Below are 17837 nucleotides of genomic sequence, written 5' to 3' on the forward strand. Positions count from 1 at the left end.
CGATGTGGGTGGAATATGCCTAGCAAATTCCTACAAACGATCGTACATCGTACTTGTTTTTGGAATCTCCTTGTACATTATATGTTGTTTCTGGAATCTCCCAATTCAGAATTTCTACCACTTTGGCGGGATCTAATCGGATGCCTTCGGCACTAAGTATGTATCCAAGGTAATGAACCTCGAACAAAATAAAACTCCGATTTCTTTTCATTGACATAGCGCTCGTTGCTTTCCAACAACTTCATCACTTTTTCGACGTCAATGTTGTGTTGCTTGCCTAAAGCTGAAAGAACTAGTATATCATCCAAGAAAATGAACACACACTTTCATTGTTAGATTTCACCATAGTGGGAGTGGTAAGTTTTTCCTTGACCGCAAATAACAGTCTGTGTGGGAGACATTTCCGGTCGCTTCCGGAGGCTGGAAACCAACTGTCCTTTGAGGGACAGGAGTCACACCGGAATGGGGAGTAAACCAACCACACAAGCGGGATTTTTTTTAATTGGCTGAATTTCTTCACCAAAAGGCAAAGCTTTGATACCATGTAACATGCGGAAGCTTACAAATGAGGATTGTAATTTGATAAATACTTTCAGCCCTTGGTTCTTGCGATGAATAGCACAATGTAGAGAAGATAAGAGTGCAGAGAGAGAAGAGACAAATACGCAGTATTGGGTCTTGAATATTTTGTGAAGGGCCCCCACCACGGATGGTGTATTTGCTTCATTGAATGAGTAGAATGACAGAATTCTGGCTGTAAATAGCTCGGATTGAACTGACTTGGATGTCTTCCCTTGGCTGAGATAGCTTTCAGCCTGAAGGTAAATCCCTTGATCTACACCGTCCATCTTGCTTGGCCCCTCCTATTATGCTGGTCGGTCTGCTCACATGGCTGTCGGCCTGTTTTATCAGCCTATGACTAGCACAATTAGCATTAAATACTTAGCGCTTGTTCCATGTGTTATATTTGGTGCTGGCCCCGACACGGCTTCATAGGGTCTCATACTTGTTGCATGCGCGCGGAAGCCTTGTTGTATTGATCCACAACCCCAAGCATACTTAAGAACATTGATGCTAATTAACTTATGATTAAAACACAGGAGAGAGAAGAAGAGAGAGATTAGGTGTCAGGTTTTTTTAATTCATATAGTACAAAAGGTAACTGATTCTTGTACATGAATCAGGGCTTTGGTCAGCCCCAAGGGGTTGACCCTGGCCCTTCTACATATCTTCTACTTGATGTTAGATGGAATGATGACTGAATAATGACTTCCTTTATGCTGAAAATGTCATGATGCTTATATATGTGGGTATGATACCAGTCGGCCTGTTTGCATGGACAAAATCCAGGGAATATTGCTCAAAGAAATGATACGCTTGGAGCTTCCCACACCTGCTGCCCATGCCCATGCCTGTAGCCCATGGCCGCTTGCTGTGGGACCTCTGATGGCAGGTGACAGCATCTCTGCTGGCTGCCGACAGGGTTCCCAGTTCCTTCATGATGCTGCCACTGCCGTAGCTAATGCTGATGGAGATGATAATGATGATGTAGCTGATGATGGTGCCTGATGATGACCTGGATGATGTAGACACATGTTGCTACATTGATGATGATGTTGACACTATATGCTTATCTTATCTGCTGCACTAACCAGGGATTAATCCTGTTCATGCTGAAGATTAGCCATGGCACGGGCGTGCACGTGACAATATTGCTGTCCCATGTACTATGGGCTAGCCTAAGGCCTAGGAGACTATGCAGAGTTACCGGAGATGGGAAGATGAAGAATGATACAAAAGGGAACAAGAACGCCAAGCCCCGGTTGTGCATACAAAATATTTTAATATTATCCATCATGAGTACCACATCGTGAGCATAAAAGTAGAAGAATGGTTGCTGATCCACAAAGCAGCAATGCAGCTTGTTACCTGATGGTCAAATATGCTATGCAAGTTGAAAATCTGGTTAGCCCAATGCTTCTTGTTGTTTGCCGCGACTATTGCCAAGTCTGCATCCCAGGATGATTCCAAGGCAGAGTCACATGGGGACGGGACGGGGACGGGGAAGTGCCGTCCTGGGGACGGGGTCGGGAACGGCAAAAAAAAACCTCTTTTTTAAAAGCAATTTAGGAGTTGTATGCATGACATACATATAGAGACACACTTTGAACAAAATTTTACACCGAATAGACAAAAAAACAAGAGTCATTTTGAGCAAAATGCGCTAATAAAACATCGATGGCACACTGATTATGTGATTGATAGTCTGATAGATACAAAGAGATAAGTACATGCCTCATGGGCAGTGAGGGTTACAAAAAAGAGTGGGTACAAAATAGAGATACTAGATAGATCACAATAGATCATGGCCATTGGCAGTGGGCACAAAAAAGGTGAGATGGCTCAAGGCTCAAGAGTCAAGCCTCAAGCTCCTGAAGTGCTAGCCTCGCGGGAGGCTTAGAAGTCGAAGTCGTCGATGCCATTTGAAGTCGATGCAAAAAGTGAGCTCACACTTTGTTGGCGCCGCCACTTCTCTTGTAGGAACAAAGCTTGCAATTCCATGCCCTTGAACCACCGCCCACTCCACGACTAGTGTAGTGGACCTCATCCCACCATGACCATGTGTGCACCGCCGGCCTCCTTCGTGAAGAGCCCGCAACGGAAGATGTGGCGGCGGCGCCTTCACCTTGAGATGCCATGAATGATGATAGTGTGAGAGAGAGGGAAGAAGGGTGCAATAGAGAGTTGCAAGTTGCCGCTTGACTCTTGAGGCTTGCAAGTCTCAAGAGGGATGGATCATGGAACTTGGAGAGAGAGAGAGAGAGAGAGAGAGAGAGAGAGAGATGGCTTGGAAGTTGGAGAGAGAGAGAGAGAGAGAGAGAGAGAGAGAGAGAGATGGCTTGGAGAGAGAGAGAGAGAGATGGCTTGGAAGTTGGCACAACTTGGAACTTTGAAGTTTGGATTCTGGAAGCTTGAGGCTTGAGAAATGAGTGTGGAGAAAAGTCCTAGAGTGTGCCTTTTTTTATAGCTGGAAATCTGCCCGTTTCTGGCCGTTTTCTGCCCGTTTTTGGCCGTTGGAGGCGTCCCCTCACCGCGTCCCCTGCCCGTCCCGCGTTTCGGGAACGCGTCCCCGGGACGACCTCATGCGTCCCCAGGCTACACGGCGTCCCCTGCGCGTCCCCCCCGTCCCCGGCCGTCCCCGTGTCCCGCGTCCCTAAGGCCCGTCCCCGCGTCCCCGTGTGACTCTGTCCCAAGGACCTTAGTTGTAGCATAGCTCACCATGATGGCTAAGTAGTTGCTTAATTGGTTCTTGCCTCCTCCTTTGTGAAGAGGTTTTCTCCAGTTCATGGTCCATTCAGCCAGCATTCCATACTGCATTGCCAAGTCCCTACAATGTCTTCTGCCCCAAAGGGAAGGGATGGGGAGAGAGAGAGAGAGAGAGAGAGAGAGAGAGAGAGATTTTATTAAGGTCTACTTAAAGACCCGAGACCAAAAATTGTTCGAGAACTTCCATGCGTAAACCAGCGGTCATAAACATGGAAACAAAAAGTACCAAAAGAAAATAGACCTGCATACTATGCTGCCCCTACATATACAGTACATAATGAGGCTAGTGAAACCAACGGAGCTTGTCAAGTGTCATCTTTCTCTACTACAGTAAATGTCCGCAACACAGGGCAGTGCCGCTCTATGGTGCTGACTATGTCCCTGATTTGGAGCTTCAGGGATGAGGGTCTGGATCTCGAGGATCGGAGGCGTCTAGCTCTTTGATGAATCTGTTCATGTCTGGCCCAAGATGTACTCTCCTGCCGTGGTCGGCGAGGGCTCTCAAGAGCTGGCTGTCCCCTTGGAATGCTACCTGTCACCGGGTGTTACGTACGTAGTGCTAATCCTCGAGGTTAGTGGCCTAATCCGGTAGGGTTAGGGGAGCCTTGGGATTAGGAGAAAGCAGGTTAATACGGGCGGCTGAGGTTATTATTAATAAATCCGTGTGATGGCTATTTATAACTGGATGGTTATTCTTAGCAGCAGTGGGCACTATATAAGTAAACATGGATTATTATTGTCATAACCTCACTATTGGTCAGGGCTCAACCAAGACTCCGACCACGCATGTGGCAGAGCATAGATCGGGTATGCCGAAGGTCTCAATGGGGTCGATTGGTATGGATTTGTGAGAGTTAGACCTTAGCCTTTGGCTGGGGGGTGATTCGAAGCATAGAACCTACGGTTGGGAGGTGAGCTAGCTTGCACCCTTCTTAGGGGGTTTGTACTAAACACTTGTGTTTTGTGTTGAGGAGATCCATGGGGTTGTAACACTGGGTGAGGACCAAAGAAATCAATGATAGTGGTTTGGGTGGTGTCATGCAGTGTCTGTATCCTGGCCACCTCATCTTAGTCTCTAGCAAGAAAACACCTAGGCGTCTTTGATCTGTGTAGTGCATCACTTGGGACGAAGGGCCATAGCCCCCATATCTCATAATATGATGGGCACCTGAACATGTAGAGAGAGAGAGAGAGAGAGAGAGAGAGAGAGAGAGAGAGAGAGAATATATGCATGTACACTGGTTTGTTAATGCAGACTTGTAGATCTTCCTGGAGCAAGTCTGAAGGAAAAGGAAGTCTGTGTGAGGATGCTTGCAGCACCTATAAATCCATCGGACATAAACAGGATAGAAGGTTTGATGGGATCATCTTATTTTCATTACTTTCTTTGAACACTTTCATTCTCTAATGTAGGTGGTTGTGTTTCCAGGTGTTTACCCAGTTGGACCACCTGTTCCTGCTGTGGGAGGTAATGAGGGAGTGGGAGAAGTGATAGCAATTGCAGATGGGGTTGAGAATCTTGCTGTGAATGATTGGGTCATCCCTGCAATGGCAGGATTGGGTAGGTCCATCATGCGCTGCTATGGTAGATTTTAAAATTAAAAGAGACAATGTAGTCTTTAGGTCATTTCTTGTGATGTGTAGGAACATGGCGCAATTATGTGGTGAAGGAAGAAACTGCTTGGTGCAAGGTTCGCAAGGATGTCCCTATTGAGTATGCTGCAACAGCTTTTATTAATCCTTGTACAGCCTTGCGAATGCTAGAGGATTTCGTGCCATTAGCTGCAGGTCAGTTGGACATGTAGCATTTTTAAGCTATGATGCAATAGAAAGTGCAGTATGGGTGGGAGGACGTTTCTTTAGCGATAGGTTGAATTTGGTGCAGTTGCTCAGACTTGATTGGAAATGGGGCCAGGAGATTTGGTGGTGCAGAACGGTGCAACCAGCATAGTTGGACAGTGCGTAATTCAACTGGCTCATCTGCGGGGTTTGCGGACAGCAAATATAATTAGAGAAAGGTTGGCCATTTTACCATGGTGGCATGCTATAATCTTTTGTCAAACTTCCATATGGTATAGATATAGACATCCATTATGTAAACCATCTTTTGTGATTATTGGGGAAAAATTGTTTACCTCAAACACTAGGTTTGTTGTAGAGCATCTCCAATGGTTTAGAGATGTGCATTTATCGTGGGAAGATGTGATGCCCACAATGTGGGAAGCTTTCAAATTCTTCTACACTACTGGAAAATATTTATAGTTGCATCAAACATTGGTGTGAGCTTAGGTGGACACATGCATTCGGTGTTTACTCTAAATGATTTTGGAGATGATCATGGCTTGTGAATTATGTAGATGAATGAGGCAAAGCATAGAATTATGTGCATGGCTGAATCCCTAAGTGCAGCAATCATGACAACCTTGCAACCATCCACCTTTATGGACTCCGAGAATTTATTTGAGTTACTTGAGTCAACATATAATATTGTTGCCAGGACACAAACGGGCTCTGTATGGGCTCCTCAACACCCTATGATAGTGCTGCAAGAAGGTACTGCTGCAGCACCCCCTAACCCTTTCTATACCTCCCCTAATGGAAAATGGGTTGTTGAGTGCATGGTTTGTGCACCCTAGCTACTGTCACACTATCTTTGCCAAATAAAGGGAAAATAGCATGCTGCCATGTATAGAGCTTTGGATATCTTACTTGCCTTACACTGGCAAAAAAGTTCATAAATATTCGAATGAAAGAGCTGGCTTCCCTTCAAAATACACACCACACTAGGACATGGTTGTCTCTTGTCTATTGTTCTAATACTAATGCAATATGGAGCAAAATTTGGCTGCCCACGGAAACAAGGGCTAATTTCAAGCTAAAAAATGAGGCTTGTGGGAATAAATTGATGAAGTTGTGTGGCTGTAGAGATGTGTAGAGTGGCTTTTATACGCATTTGGCATCTTTCTTTGGTCTGTTCCTTTTCTTGATGAGTTTGTAGAAAAGTGAGTGTTGACTAGTCAGCCTGCTTTCTTCTGTACATAAGATCTTGCTGTGAACATCATTCCTGATGCAGGTCAGACTTACAAGAGGTGAAGAAGCGGCTAGAGTGCATGGGTGCCACGGCAGTTTTCACTGAAAGTGAGACCAGTGCCAAGGGTCTGTTGGTATGCAAAACCCGACTTTGACACTCATCTCTTTGCACAGTGCTTTGATTCGATGTGGTCACAATGTGAAGAATGCAGTGGTACTGACCAAATGCTCTGAGTGTCTTTAGGGTGAGATTAAGGATGCTAAACTAGGTCTAAATTGTGTGGGCGGAAGTGCGGCGACTGCTGTCATGAAACTACTTGGGTATGTTTGTCATTAAACTGCCAGAGGTTTTTAAGAAACATCAAGCAGAGTAATAAATGGCCTGAGTTTGTGGTCCCTTTTAACAGGGAAAGTGGAACAATGGTAACTTATGGAGGCATGGCCAAGAAGCCCATTTCAGTGTCAACATCTGCTATGATTTTCAAGGTGTTGCTCATAGCTCTCGAGTCTTGATAAGGGTTTTTGCTCAACTCTAGATCAGGTCACTCATGAGGCTCAAAACGAGGATTGTGCTTTTTCAAAACATGATTTGTGCCACTTTTAGGTCAGATCTGGACTGAAAAGCCTAAGCATTTTCTAATTCGATGTGTTTAGGACATCCAGTTGAAAGGTTTTTGGCTCCAAAAATGGATGAGCCGGCATTCTCCTGCTGACTTGGCAAGAATGACTGAATACCTGCTTGGATTGGTCCACCAAGGCAAACTTACCTACTCGTAAGTCTTTTATTGATCGATGTGAAGGCAGCTTTATGGAGCATATGCAGGTTAATCTGGCAGCTGATGTATTTTTTTGGGTGCATTCTCTATTAATGCACTATAACAGGATGGAGAAGGTTCCATTTTCAGAGTTTAGTCTTGCTTTGGAGAAGGCGCTTGGTAAGCATGGCTCTGCAGTGAAGCAAGTTCTTACTTTCACTTGAACAGTAGCACCAGTCTGTTCAAAATTATGGTGTAACGTGCATATAGCAATTTCAGTCTAAAAGTAGTGTTGTAGTTTTAAGAGATGCTTGGTAAAATACACGATTAGGCATGATAACTGAGTTTTGTATAGATATGCTTTTTTTCTTGTGGTGGCTGGATCCCTAGTCATGAGAAGGCTACTACTCTTTCTTTATCCTCTACAGTGTTGTCATTCACAAACTTGCTTCCAAAAGTTGTGATGTCTTGATGGGCGTGCATGCTTTCATACATGCACATGGACAGCATGTTGAAATGCATATTTTCACCATAGGAATTGATGTGCGCCTTGTGATCTCTTTTTGTGAGAGTTTCTGATAGTATGACATGCGGCTTCTGTGCATATCGATTGGCTACCAAGGATGCTTGCAATGGGGGTGTCACGTGCATCCCGCACTTGGATGCCACGTAGACATATCTGTACAGAAGGTGCAAGACCTGGGATGGTAAAGTGGTCCCATGTGAGGCCAGTCCGGGACGAGTTAGCTAGGGTTCCATCCCAGTCGTCCGAGGTCAAGTGTGCATATGAGTCCAAGGTCAGGTGTGCACTGTCCTGCACATGAAACAGTGCTAGTCCGCGCTGTGAGTCTCCCTCTGGAATGATGTCAGTGATTGTGTATCTGGTATGGTATTGGATGCCAGATCATTGTGTAGATAGTTAGGGTTTGCTTACAGGAAAGGGGCCAGCCCATAGGGCTACCCCAAGTCCTTGTGTGGGCATGGGGACAGGGTAAACCACCCCCATGAGGGCCAAGAAGGCCCTGGCTGTACCCACCAGCCATGGGAGGGCCATAGGAGTGCTTTGGGACAGTCCCAGGGCTCTTGCAAGGGGAACCAATTGGTTATCCAGCCCTAGGGGACTGCAGGGCAAGTATGGGGGCAGCCCATACAGGCTGCCCAGCCTTCAGAACCATGGGCAGTCAGTGCCCAGCCCTTTGTGCTAAGGCAATCAAGGGCCAAGACAGCCCAGGAGTGCTAACGCAAAGGGGCGAAGGATTGCAGGTCAAGGGCAGAGTTATCTTAGCCAAGAAAGGTGAAGTTTTCTGTATTTTCTTTTCAGATTTGCATCATTCTAATAAAGCAAATACACCATTCGTGGTGGGGGCCCTACAGAGGGTATTTGGGACCCAATACTGTGTCCTCTCCTCTCTCCCTCTCTCTCTCTCTATTTTTTGCACATCTTCATTCAGTTTTGGGCGTTGATTCCGTCACGAAAAGTGTGCTGATTTCGGAGCATTGAAGTTACCGATCTCCCCCGAAGCTTCCGCATGTTACAGGGGGTGTATGTAGGTAGATGGTACATCTTACATATTTGTATGTGCTATCTTCATTTCTGTCCTGTATAGATTTGTAGAGTATACCATCTCCTCAAGTATTAACCAAGCCTGCAAGAGCATTCAATGACACTTACGTTTTGAGTATTCAGTGTGCCCTGTACAATTTGTCCTGATGGCATGAAACATCCAACTGCCTCCATGTGGACATGTATGACCCCACACCATAGCTCACATTTGATCAATCCTCCACACTCATTGTCGTACTCAACACAGATTGAGGTGATAGGCTTTGATGTGCAAAACCTTTGTTCAGTTGATGAGTTGATTATGCATTGGGTTTACATAGAGTGCACTTCATGTTCATGAAGCCTTATGCTCAAGCTTTAAAAGAAGCTATGGTTGGGTGCTTTTTACTATTGATGTGAAGGTTTCATGTGCAAGATGGTGATGGAGGCATAGCTTCATGATGCCCTATGGATTGCTATGTTTGTTACAATAGGGAAGGGAATGACTAGCTAGTTGATTTTTTGGGAACATTTTACATTGCTTTTTTCAATTTGTTGCATGTTCCTTTTGTCATTTATTTTTCCTATGTCTTTATGTTTTTACACCCAAAAAAAATAAATAAATCAAACTACGATATAAAAAAACCATGAAACTACTCTGTAAATTAGCGTGCACTTCAATATGGTTAAAAGCTTTGAAAAAGATATGTGTTGAGAAAAATTGCCATTTTTTAAAAATAGATAAAGAAAAGTGGACTTAGCTACTTTTTAAGATAACTCAAAATTTCAGGTGAAGAAAACAAAAAAGTTGCATTTTAAACTGCAGACCCTAAGCCTGAAAGTTGTTAACCTTTGATGTATTGTTTGCATTCATCATTGGGAATGTTGTGTGCAAAGAAATAGAACGCGGATCCTTAAGAGACAGTAACCAAGGATACCTTAGAATGAATGTATGCATCTTTATCTGCCCTCCATGCTCTACACATAACAAGACCTACATGGGGCTTCTACAAGAGGTCTCACATGCCATGCAAGTGGTGAAGATTGTCTCCTCTCTCCACAAACCTTAGGAGGGAGGTATATGTAGTGTAGTGCAGCAATAACATGACAAGACCAAGCAATAACGTGGAGTTTGTGCGGATCCTTTAAGAGACAGTAAGCAAGCATACCTTAGAATGTATCTACACATAACAAGACCTCCATGGGGCTTCAACAAGAGGTCTTACGTGCCATGCAAGTGGTGAAGACTGCCTCCTCTCTGCAAGGAGAACAACCCTGGGAGGTATGGTATTGGTGCAGCAATATGGCACATGGTATTGGAGTCATGGGACACACATGATCAAGTTCTTTGGTTATGCCCTTCACAATACATCCTTGTACAAACATACAAAAAAAACTTTGTTAATGCAAACATATAAGATAGAAAGAACCTCAGGTAGTGTGGGAGTGAGTAGAGTCTTCACAAAGGAGGTCCTCTGTTTCAGGCAGTGCAGGCAGGAGAGAGAGAGAGAGAGAGAGCACTTTAGGTTGTCAAACTTGAAAAAACCAAGTGTAGTATATGTTACTCCCCCTTATGAAAACCTTTTGATCTTTTCATACAATGTGTAATCCAAACCCCTTTGTTCCTTTAGTCTAAGTGCTAGGGCCTTAATAAGAGACATTCAAGAGGTTTATGCATCTTATGGTTTCTCTCCCCGCCCCGTGCCTTTGTCTACAATGTGTAATCCAAACCCCTTAGTTCCTTTAGTCTAAGTGCTAGGGCCTTAATAAGAGACATTCAAGAGGTTTATGCATCTTATGGTTTCTCTCCCCGCCCCGTGCCTTTGTCTAGAAATTTCCATATTCAAGCTTCTGGTTAAGAATATTAAGCTTGTGCTTTTCTACACATTTCTTCTCGGTAAGAATATTATGTTTGTGCTCTCCTGCACATTTCTTTGATATATGGCCAAGTCCATTTAAACCACTCTACAAAGAGGCCATCAAGGCTAGAAGACTTCTTTTACTCCATTACATTAAGAGTATCTTCCAATTCTTTTGAGACTTATAGGTTTGGATATATGTTGTTTGGCAAATGACTTTAATATACTAATCCCATGTTACATTTTTCTTTCCATGTCTCCCTCCACAAGTTGGAAGAGCTGTGCATTAAAGTCTTCTAACACCAATCTAATTTTTTGAGGATCTTTGAAAACATTGCCTTCTTCATCTTTGATGCAATTAATGTCCTCTCTTGTATGCTTAGCTAAAATACTCCCATAGATCTCCAATGCGTTTTATACTGAGGTTGTTAAGCCTTCTATATGCCGTAGTGTCACAGCTGGAAGTAGGTGGGTCAAAGATATGAGACCACTAAAGTCCACACATCATTAAAGAGTCCTCAATGATTCTCACACAACCATTCCATTCCGCCAAATGTTAAAGAGGTCTTTCCATCCCCTTACCAGCAGGAAAAGAGCAAAGTGCATATTCCCATAGAGCTACAGATGCCACCTTATTAATCCAGTTAAGTCTTTCCATTTATCTTGGCTTCCATTTTTTAAAGCAATTGTCTCAACATAACAGCCATGGCTGGTTCTAGTCAACAAAGGTAACAACATCTTGGTCAACCTGGCCTTAGCATGTACTTACATGTCCAAAACCCCCAGCCCTTCCCATTGCTTAGGCTTATAGAAGCATGCTGAGGTCCAGTAAAGGTATGAAAAGGTTCTGGCCAGTCTTAGCATCCTGTCCCACCAGTGTATCTTCTTGAGGTCCAGTAGAGGTGTGAAAAAGTGCATGTAAGACATCATTACCACCTTCACAATTGTTAGCCTGGCATGAAAGGGAAGCATGGTCCCAGCTCTTGGAACTTATTCCCTACTGTGTTCATAACCCATTTAAATATGTTTTTACTGGAGCAATCAACCCCAAAGGGGCACCCTAAGTGTCTGAAGACCTTACCCTTGTTGACCACTTCACAGCCCCAGCTCTTGAACTTATTCCGTACTCTGTTCATAACCCATTGAAATATGTTTTTACTGGAGCAATCAACCCCAAAGGGGCACCCTAAGTGTCTGAAGACCTTACCCTTGTTGACCACTTCACAGCCCCATCTAGTGACATCAAAGGAGTCTTTTCTCTATTAAGGGGTAGGGCTACAAGGCTGCATAGAAGTTTTGAGCAATGAGTGGTGGAGCCATTGGAGGAAACTACAAGTTGTGTGGAGACAACTACTATTAGCTATGTGCAGGAAGTGGGGAGGCAGTGGGATATTATTATAGAGTGGCCTCAGTGTTTATACCATGCTTTACTAGAGAAAAGAGACAAAAGATGCAAGAAGGGGCACTTTAGATAGCCTAATTACAAAATTTTATGCCCATTTATCTGTAGATAGCCTAATTACAAAATTTTATGCTCGTTTATCTCTAGATAGCCTAATTACAAAATTTAATGTATGTTTATCTCTAAATAGCCTAATTACAAAATTTTATGTCCATTTATCTATAGATAGCCTAATTACAAAATTTTATAGCCATTATTTGTTTGTATAAGGGGTGTATGAAATGATTTTTAAGGTTGAAATCCCATAAGCTTCATGATGCAAGAATCCCTAGTCATGACACCTAGCAAGGTGGATATTGGTAGATTAGTTCATGCAACCATTAATCCCATAAGCTAGCAAGGTGGAGATTGGTGGATTAGTTCATACAACCATGAATGCACTCCTTAAAAATTGGTCATCCAAAATGAGTGGAAAACTTGCACACACAAAAAAAGGGAAGTCATAATTGGAGAGAGAGAGAGAGAGAGAGAGAGGGGAGGGGAAAATGGGCTAGACATTCTTAGCATGACTAAATATCATATATGCATTAACATTACCTTATTAGGGAAGAAATAGGTCCTTAAAAAGTAATAAATTGGATGGGGCTTATGAGTAGAGGGACTTGCCTTCATTCAATTAAAGTAGGTGTACAAAGAAAACGTTATTTTTGGGGGGATACATGGGGTGACAAAGGGAGATGAATTTTATGGGGCAGGGCTCTTGGATTGTGTGGGAAATCAGGGGAGATTGGGCTTATAGAGACATTGATCTTAAAGATGGGACGTGGGGAAATGAAGATGATGAGAAAATGCAAGAGATTTTGAGGGAGGAGAAGAAAGCCCAGTCTTTTGTGGAGTCTCTTGGTGCAAATGGTGGCCAAACAAGTATCATCATGGGTAGTAGACAAATTTCTTGAAGCCTCAAGAAGGGTTCATTCGAGAAGGCAAAAGAGACATAAGGTTTGTCCAAGAAGGAGGAGGTATAAGGGTTGTCTTAACCCATAGGCTCTATGGTGACTACGGTTTTGCCCCATGCATTTGTGAAAAAACAGATTGCATTGTTTGCCTCTTGTGGGCTGATCTCGTTTGTAACATGCGTACTCCATCTCGACATGATCTATTGGTGGTTTGAGAAGGAGGTTCACTAGGCCAAGGTTGTGCAAGAGGTCTTCTACGTAGGTAAGGGTTTCTACACCATTAACATGTGCAAGAGGTCTTCTACCTAGGTAAGGGTTTCTACACCATTAACATGGGTGCCTAATGTGTTTGCCAAAGCCCCTTTATTTCTTTTTAGAAATTTCATGCATGCATTTTTGGGTGACCCACTATTTGATGTAAATAAAGTCTTGTTAATGCCTACCCTGTGTGGAATTTGTGGCTAGATTTTGGGGATCTTACTAGGCTACTTGGTAGAATATGTATGTGCCTTCCAATCCTTCCATGGGCAAAGTGTCAAATAAAGTAGATTATTTGGCCCAGAATACTAAAAGCCTACTCGTAATAAAATGGTTGTCCATCTTGGGGCAATGGTGGTTAAGATAAACTCATCAGGGCTTGTTTTCATTATGGTGAACTCGGGCATTTTTCTAGGAGTTTCTTTAGCCTCAAGGGCTTGAAGGAAGTATTAGGTAGTGTGAGGAAAAAGATAGAAGAGGAGTCTCTGTTAAAAGTAGTGGGGGTGATACTAATGTACTAGTGGGGACTTTTCCCCAATCAGAGGTCCCCAATTAGAGGGGAAACCTAAAGGGAATGTGGAGGGAGAGAGGGGGAAGCAGGGAAGGAATGGACCTTAAGGGGAAAAGGATTAAGGTAAAAATAAGGGGAAGGGGGTGGTCACACTGATAAGAATATGGAAGGATGATCAATACTTAGTAACAAGAATGGGGGTAAGACTAAGGGAAAACCTGTTGATCCTAATCCTAAGGGTAGATGGACCTATCTTTTAGGAAGAAAGTAGAGAAGGATGGGGCAAGAGGAAGACCTTTCTCCTGATAACTCTTACAAGGTCCTTGAGGGGGAGGATAATGTTCCCTCATGTTTGATACACCTCATTTGCTGATAACTCTTACAAGGCTCTTAAGGGGGAGGATAGTGACCCCTCATCTTTGCTACATCACTATTATCAGATCCACTTAGATGACCTAAGGAGAAGGAAAGACTTAGTTATTGAAAAAAATGAGATGAAGGGTGCAACCATTCGGGTATTAAGGGGGAGCATGTAACCTTAGGAAATATTATAAAAGCTATAAATAATACAATCATGGAAGCCATATGAGGTAAAGGATTCCGCAAAGCAAGATGCTATGATGATGTACTATAGAGGCACCCCATCTAATGCAAATATGTGTGTTGAATCTAATCTCTTGTCACTTGTCATTAGCTTATTCACTTTTTCTTTACTTTTATTATGTAAGTATGATTCTCTTAATCCACCATAGTGATCTCCTAACAAATTTTTTAAGTTGGTATTAAAATCTACTACCATTCCCTAGCAATCTATGACTCTAGGTTGTTAAATTGGCATCTAGTAATTAGTACTAATGTCTTCACTAATCCCACCTTTACCCACCTCTTTGAATTAGTCCAAATCTCATCAATGGAGGAGTTCTACTACAAATTAGAGCTATGTATATACAAGAAGGTTCCAAGCCACTAGAAATCACCCATAATAGCACAAGAATGAAGATTTAAGTATTGTCGAAGCTCTCAAGCAAGTTTTCTATGAATTTTAGCTTGCCTTGAGAGAGCTTATTTTCATCACATCTAAAGAATTGGGTGCAAATTGAAGGTATACATGGTGTCTACTTGCTAAGAGTGAAGTATTTATTGCTTCAATTGCTTTAAGTATCCTTTGTTAATGGTGATTTCTAGTAAGTTACCTAATTTTGGATTTTTTACTAATCACACTTGTTAGTGCTAGTGATAGTAATGTTTTTGAGTATTTGAGGGCTCAAACCACTAATTGGGGAGTTGCTCTAACTCTATCCACCATCATCATTTTCTCACTTTCCCCTTGATTTAGTAACTCAAATCCACACTCCATTCCAAAAACAATTTTTGGGGTTATTGAGTTTGACTGATTATTTGGCCTTAATTGTATTGGTCATCATTGCATCAAATCGTGTTGTACAAGGGTAAATAGTGGCCTTGAGTCTAAGACCCCCTATCATTGCATTAGAATGGCTATTTCATTCCTCATTGAGAAGTTTAATATGGAGAAGGTTTTCACACATGGCAAGTGAAAATCAATTATATTTTAATGAAGGATAGTTTATGGGGGATTGTAAGCAGAAGAATTTATGGCTTACTAAAGATGAAAAGGCATTAGCTATTATTACATTAAGTTGGGGAGATGCTTTCATTCATCACATTGTTGGCAAAGGTATTATTGCATTAGGTTGGGGAGATTCTTTCATTCATCACATTGTTGAGAAAGCTATTATTACAATTAGGTTAGGGAGATGCTTTTATTCATCACATTGTTAACAAAGGTACATCAAAAAGGGCCTTGGGATGACCTAGAAAAGCTTTTTGGAGCCAAGGGAAGAAAGAACTCTGAAGCTAGTCTTGAAATCCAATTCTTTGGTCTTGAAATGAAAGCTAATGAGTCATTTCCCACACGTGAATAAAATGAAAAAGAAAAATGTAAAAATTGGCATGTATTAGAGCACCAGTAGAAGAGGAGGATGCCATAACCATCCTACAAAGAACATTTCCATGGAAGAGTTAAGGCCACTAGTTTCCATGCTCAAGAACCTCTTGCAAACCAATATTTTAAGGTATAAAAGGTGGCACTCATTTTAAAGAAGTGGAACTCATGGAAGAGGATTAACAAATTAAAAGCAAGGCTATAATAATGACTACAGTGGGTAAGGAGAAAGCCTTCTTCCATAGAGGACCAAAGACAAAGCTCATACCATCACTGTAGGAAAGTGGGGCATATGGCTAAAGACTATTGGCATAAGAAGAGATTTAAAGCGGTGAATGTGATGGTTAAAGATGAAGGGAAAAACGACAAAGATGCTTCCCACCATGAAGGAAGCTCCAATGAGCACCTCTTCTAGAACATTGTAAAAAGGGCACGGCCCCCATATAACCTTAGGAAATATAATGAAGGGTGTAAACATCAAAAGGTATGTGATTGGATGAGACATTGTATACATAAGACAAGATGTATGTGGGTAAGAACAACCCAAGATAGATAAAAAGGAGGCCCCTAGAACAAGTGGGCAAGTGGGTGCATAAAAGTCAACAATGAGTATCAAATCAGCCTGAGGTGGAAACTACAATTATGGAAGCCATATTAGGGCTAGATTAGGTAATGGATTAAATAAAGCAAGATGCTAATAATGATGTGCTATAGGGGAACCTAATCTAATGCAAATATGTGTGTTGAATCTAATCTCTTACCTTATTATTATATCTTGTTATTAGCGTAATCACTTTTTCTCTACTTTCATTATGCAAGTAAGATTCACTTAATCCACTTCTATCTAGCATAATCATATCCCAACTATTTTTTTTGAGCTGGCATAATTAGAGAGCCTACCACCATTCTCTACCAATTTACTGCTCTAGGTAGTTAAACTAGCAACTAGTAATTAGTACTAATCTCTTCACTAATCCCACCTGTCGACCTCTTTAAATTAGCTCAAATCTCATCATCGAAGGATTTATACTATGAATTGAAATTTATACTATGAATTAGTTGCCAGAGGCTAGCTGAAGACCAAATTCATAAGAAGCCTAATAAGAAGACCAAGCATCTACCCAAACTTATAAGAAGCCCAACAAGAAAGAAGCAGACTCACCAAGGCTAACTCCCCCACCCAACCATGAAGAAGCCAAGAGTGGAAGAGACCCCTCGTACCACAACATAAAGGCCTACATGAGCCAAAGGCAGAAAGCAAAATCTAGTGCTCATCAGGGGTATAGACCTAGTGATGGTCTTGGAGTCTGACACTAATTTTTTAGAAAGAACACTCCCTCCGGAGCCACAGTCCCACAAGGAAAGGGCAAGGAAAAAGAACTATTGGTGCAAACACTTAGGGCTAGCAGCACAACATTCAACACTTTTGAGAGACAATTCTTAATTATCCAAGGACAACCAAACATCCAAGCTAGAAGTATAAAGTTGATCTAGCACTATCTTGCACAACAAATGCATGTAATACAAGCTTAAAAGGCTGCAGAGAATGCCCCACATGTGCTAATTCTATAAGAACACACTTGGTGGGACCATTGTTTCTAAATGCTAAGCAAACAACCCGAATAGATGGCTAGAGATTCATGTGTCAGCTATGTTGCTTTTTTTTGAGAGCCAATGCATCATTGTCCAAGGACAACCGGACATCCAAGCTAGGTGTATCAAGCTAATCTAGCACTATGCTACACATCTCTCGCAAATGGATTCAATACAAATTCAAAAAAAAAAAAGGCTACAAAGAATGTCAAGCCAGCAGGTGCCGCTTCTACAAGAACACACCTAGTGGGACCATTGTCCCAAATAGCCCAAATGGATGGCTGGAGATGCAACAAAAGGTTGCTTTTGAGAGCCAATTCTTAGTTACCCAAGGACAACTGAAAAACTACCAAGGACAACTGAAAAACTAAGCTAATTGTATTGAGTTGATCCAGCATTATGATGCATAACTCTCACAAATACATGTAATACAAGCTCAAAAAAAGGCTACAAAAAATGCCTTGTAGGTGTCAAATCTATAAGAATAGTTGGAGGCTCAGAAATATGGGCTATAGGGATGCCTTATCTATAATAATTTGGGACATGGAAAAGGTCCACTCAAAAGTGCCATAGTAGCATATGGCCAAAACGGATAGAATTTCCTCCCATCTTCTTGCAAACTAGTCCCTCCTCCCCAAGA

General features: G+C 42.3%; 1 protein-coding gene across 1 annotated transcript in view; it reads left to right on the forward strand.

Annotated features, from left to right (window-relative positions):
* LOC147635486 (Polyketide synthase, enoylreductase family protein) overlaps positions 1 to 7670 on the forward strand; it is a 44244-nt gene extending 36574 nt beyond the window's left edge. The window contains exons 2-10 of the mRNA XM_086802774.1: positions 4583 to 4680; positions 4757 to 4888; positions 4972 to 5115; positions 5243 to 5345; positions 6401 to 6491; positions 6602 to 6678; positions 6765 to 6843; positions 7012 to 7130; positions 7240 to 7670. Coding sequence (XP_086658900.1) covers positions 4583 to 4680; positions 4757 to 4888; positions 4972 to 5115; positions 5243 to 5345; positions 6401 to 6491; positions 6602 to 6678; positions 6765 to 6843; positions 7012 to 7130; positions 7240 to 7336 — 940 coding nt within the window. The 3' untranslated portion in view covers positions 7337 to 7670. The remainder of the gene's footprint in view (positions 1 to 4582; positions 4681 to 4756; positions 4889 to 4971; positions 5116 to 5242; positions 5346 to 6400; positions 6492 to 6601; positions 6679 to 6764; positions 6844 to 7011; positions 7131 to 7239) is intronic.
* Positions 7671 to 17837: the final 10167 nt, after the last annotated feature.

The sequence above is a fragment of the Cibotium barometz genome, chromosome 9 (genome assembly GCF_041138505.1).
Source record: "Cibotium barometz isolate CiBa-2024 chromosome 9, ASM4113850v1, whole genome shotgun sequence".
Lineage (NCBI taxonomy): Eukaryota > Viridiplantae > Streptophyta > Polypodiopsida > Cyatheales > Cibotiaceae > Cibotium > Cibotium barometz.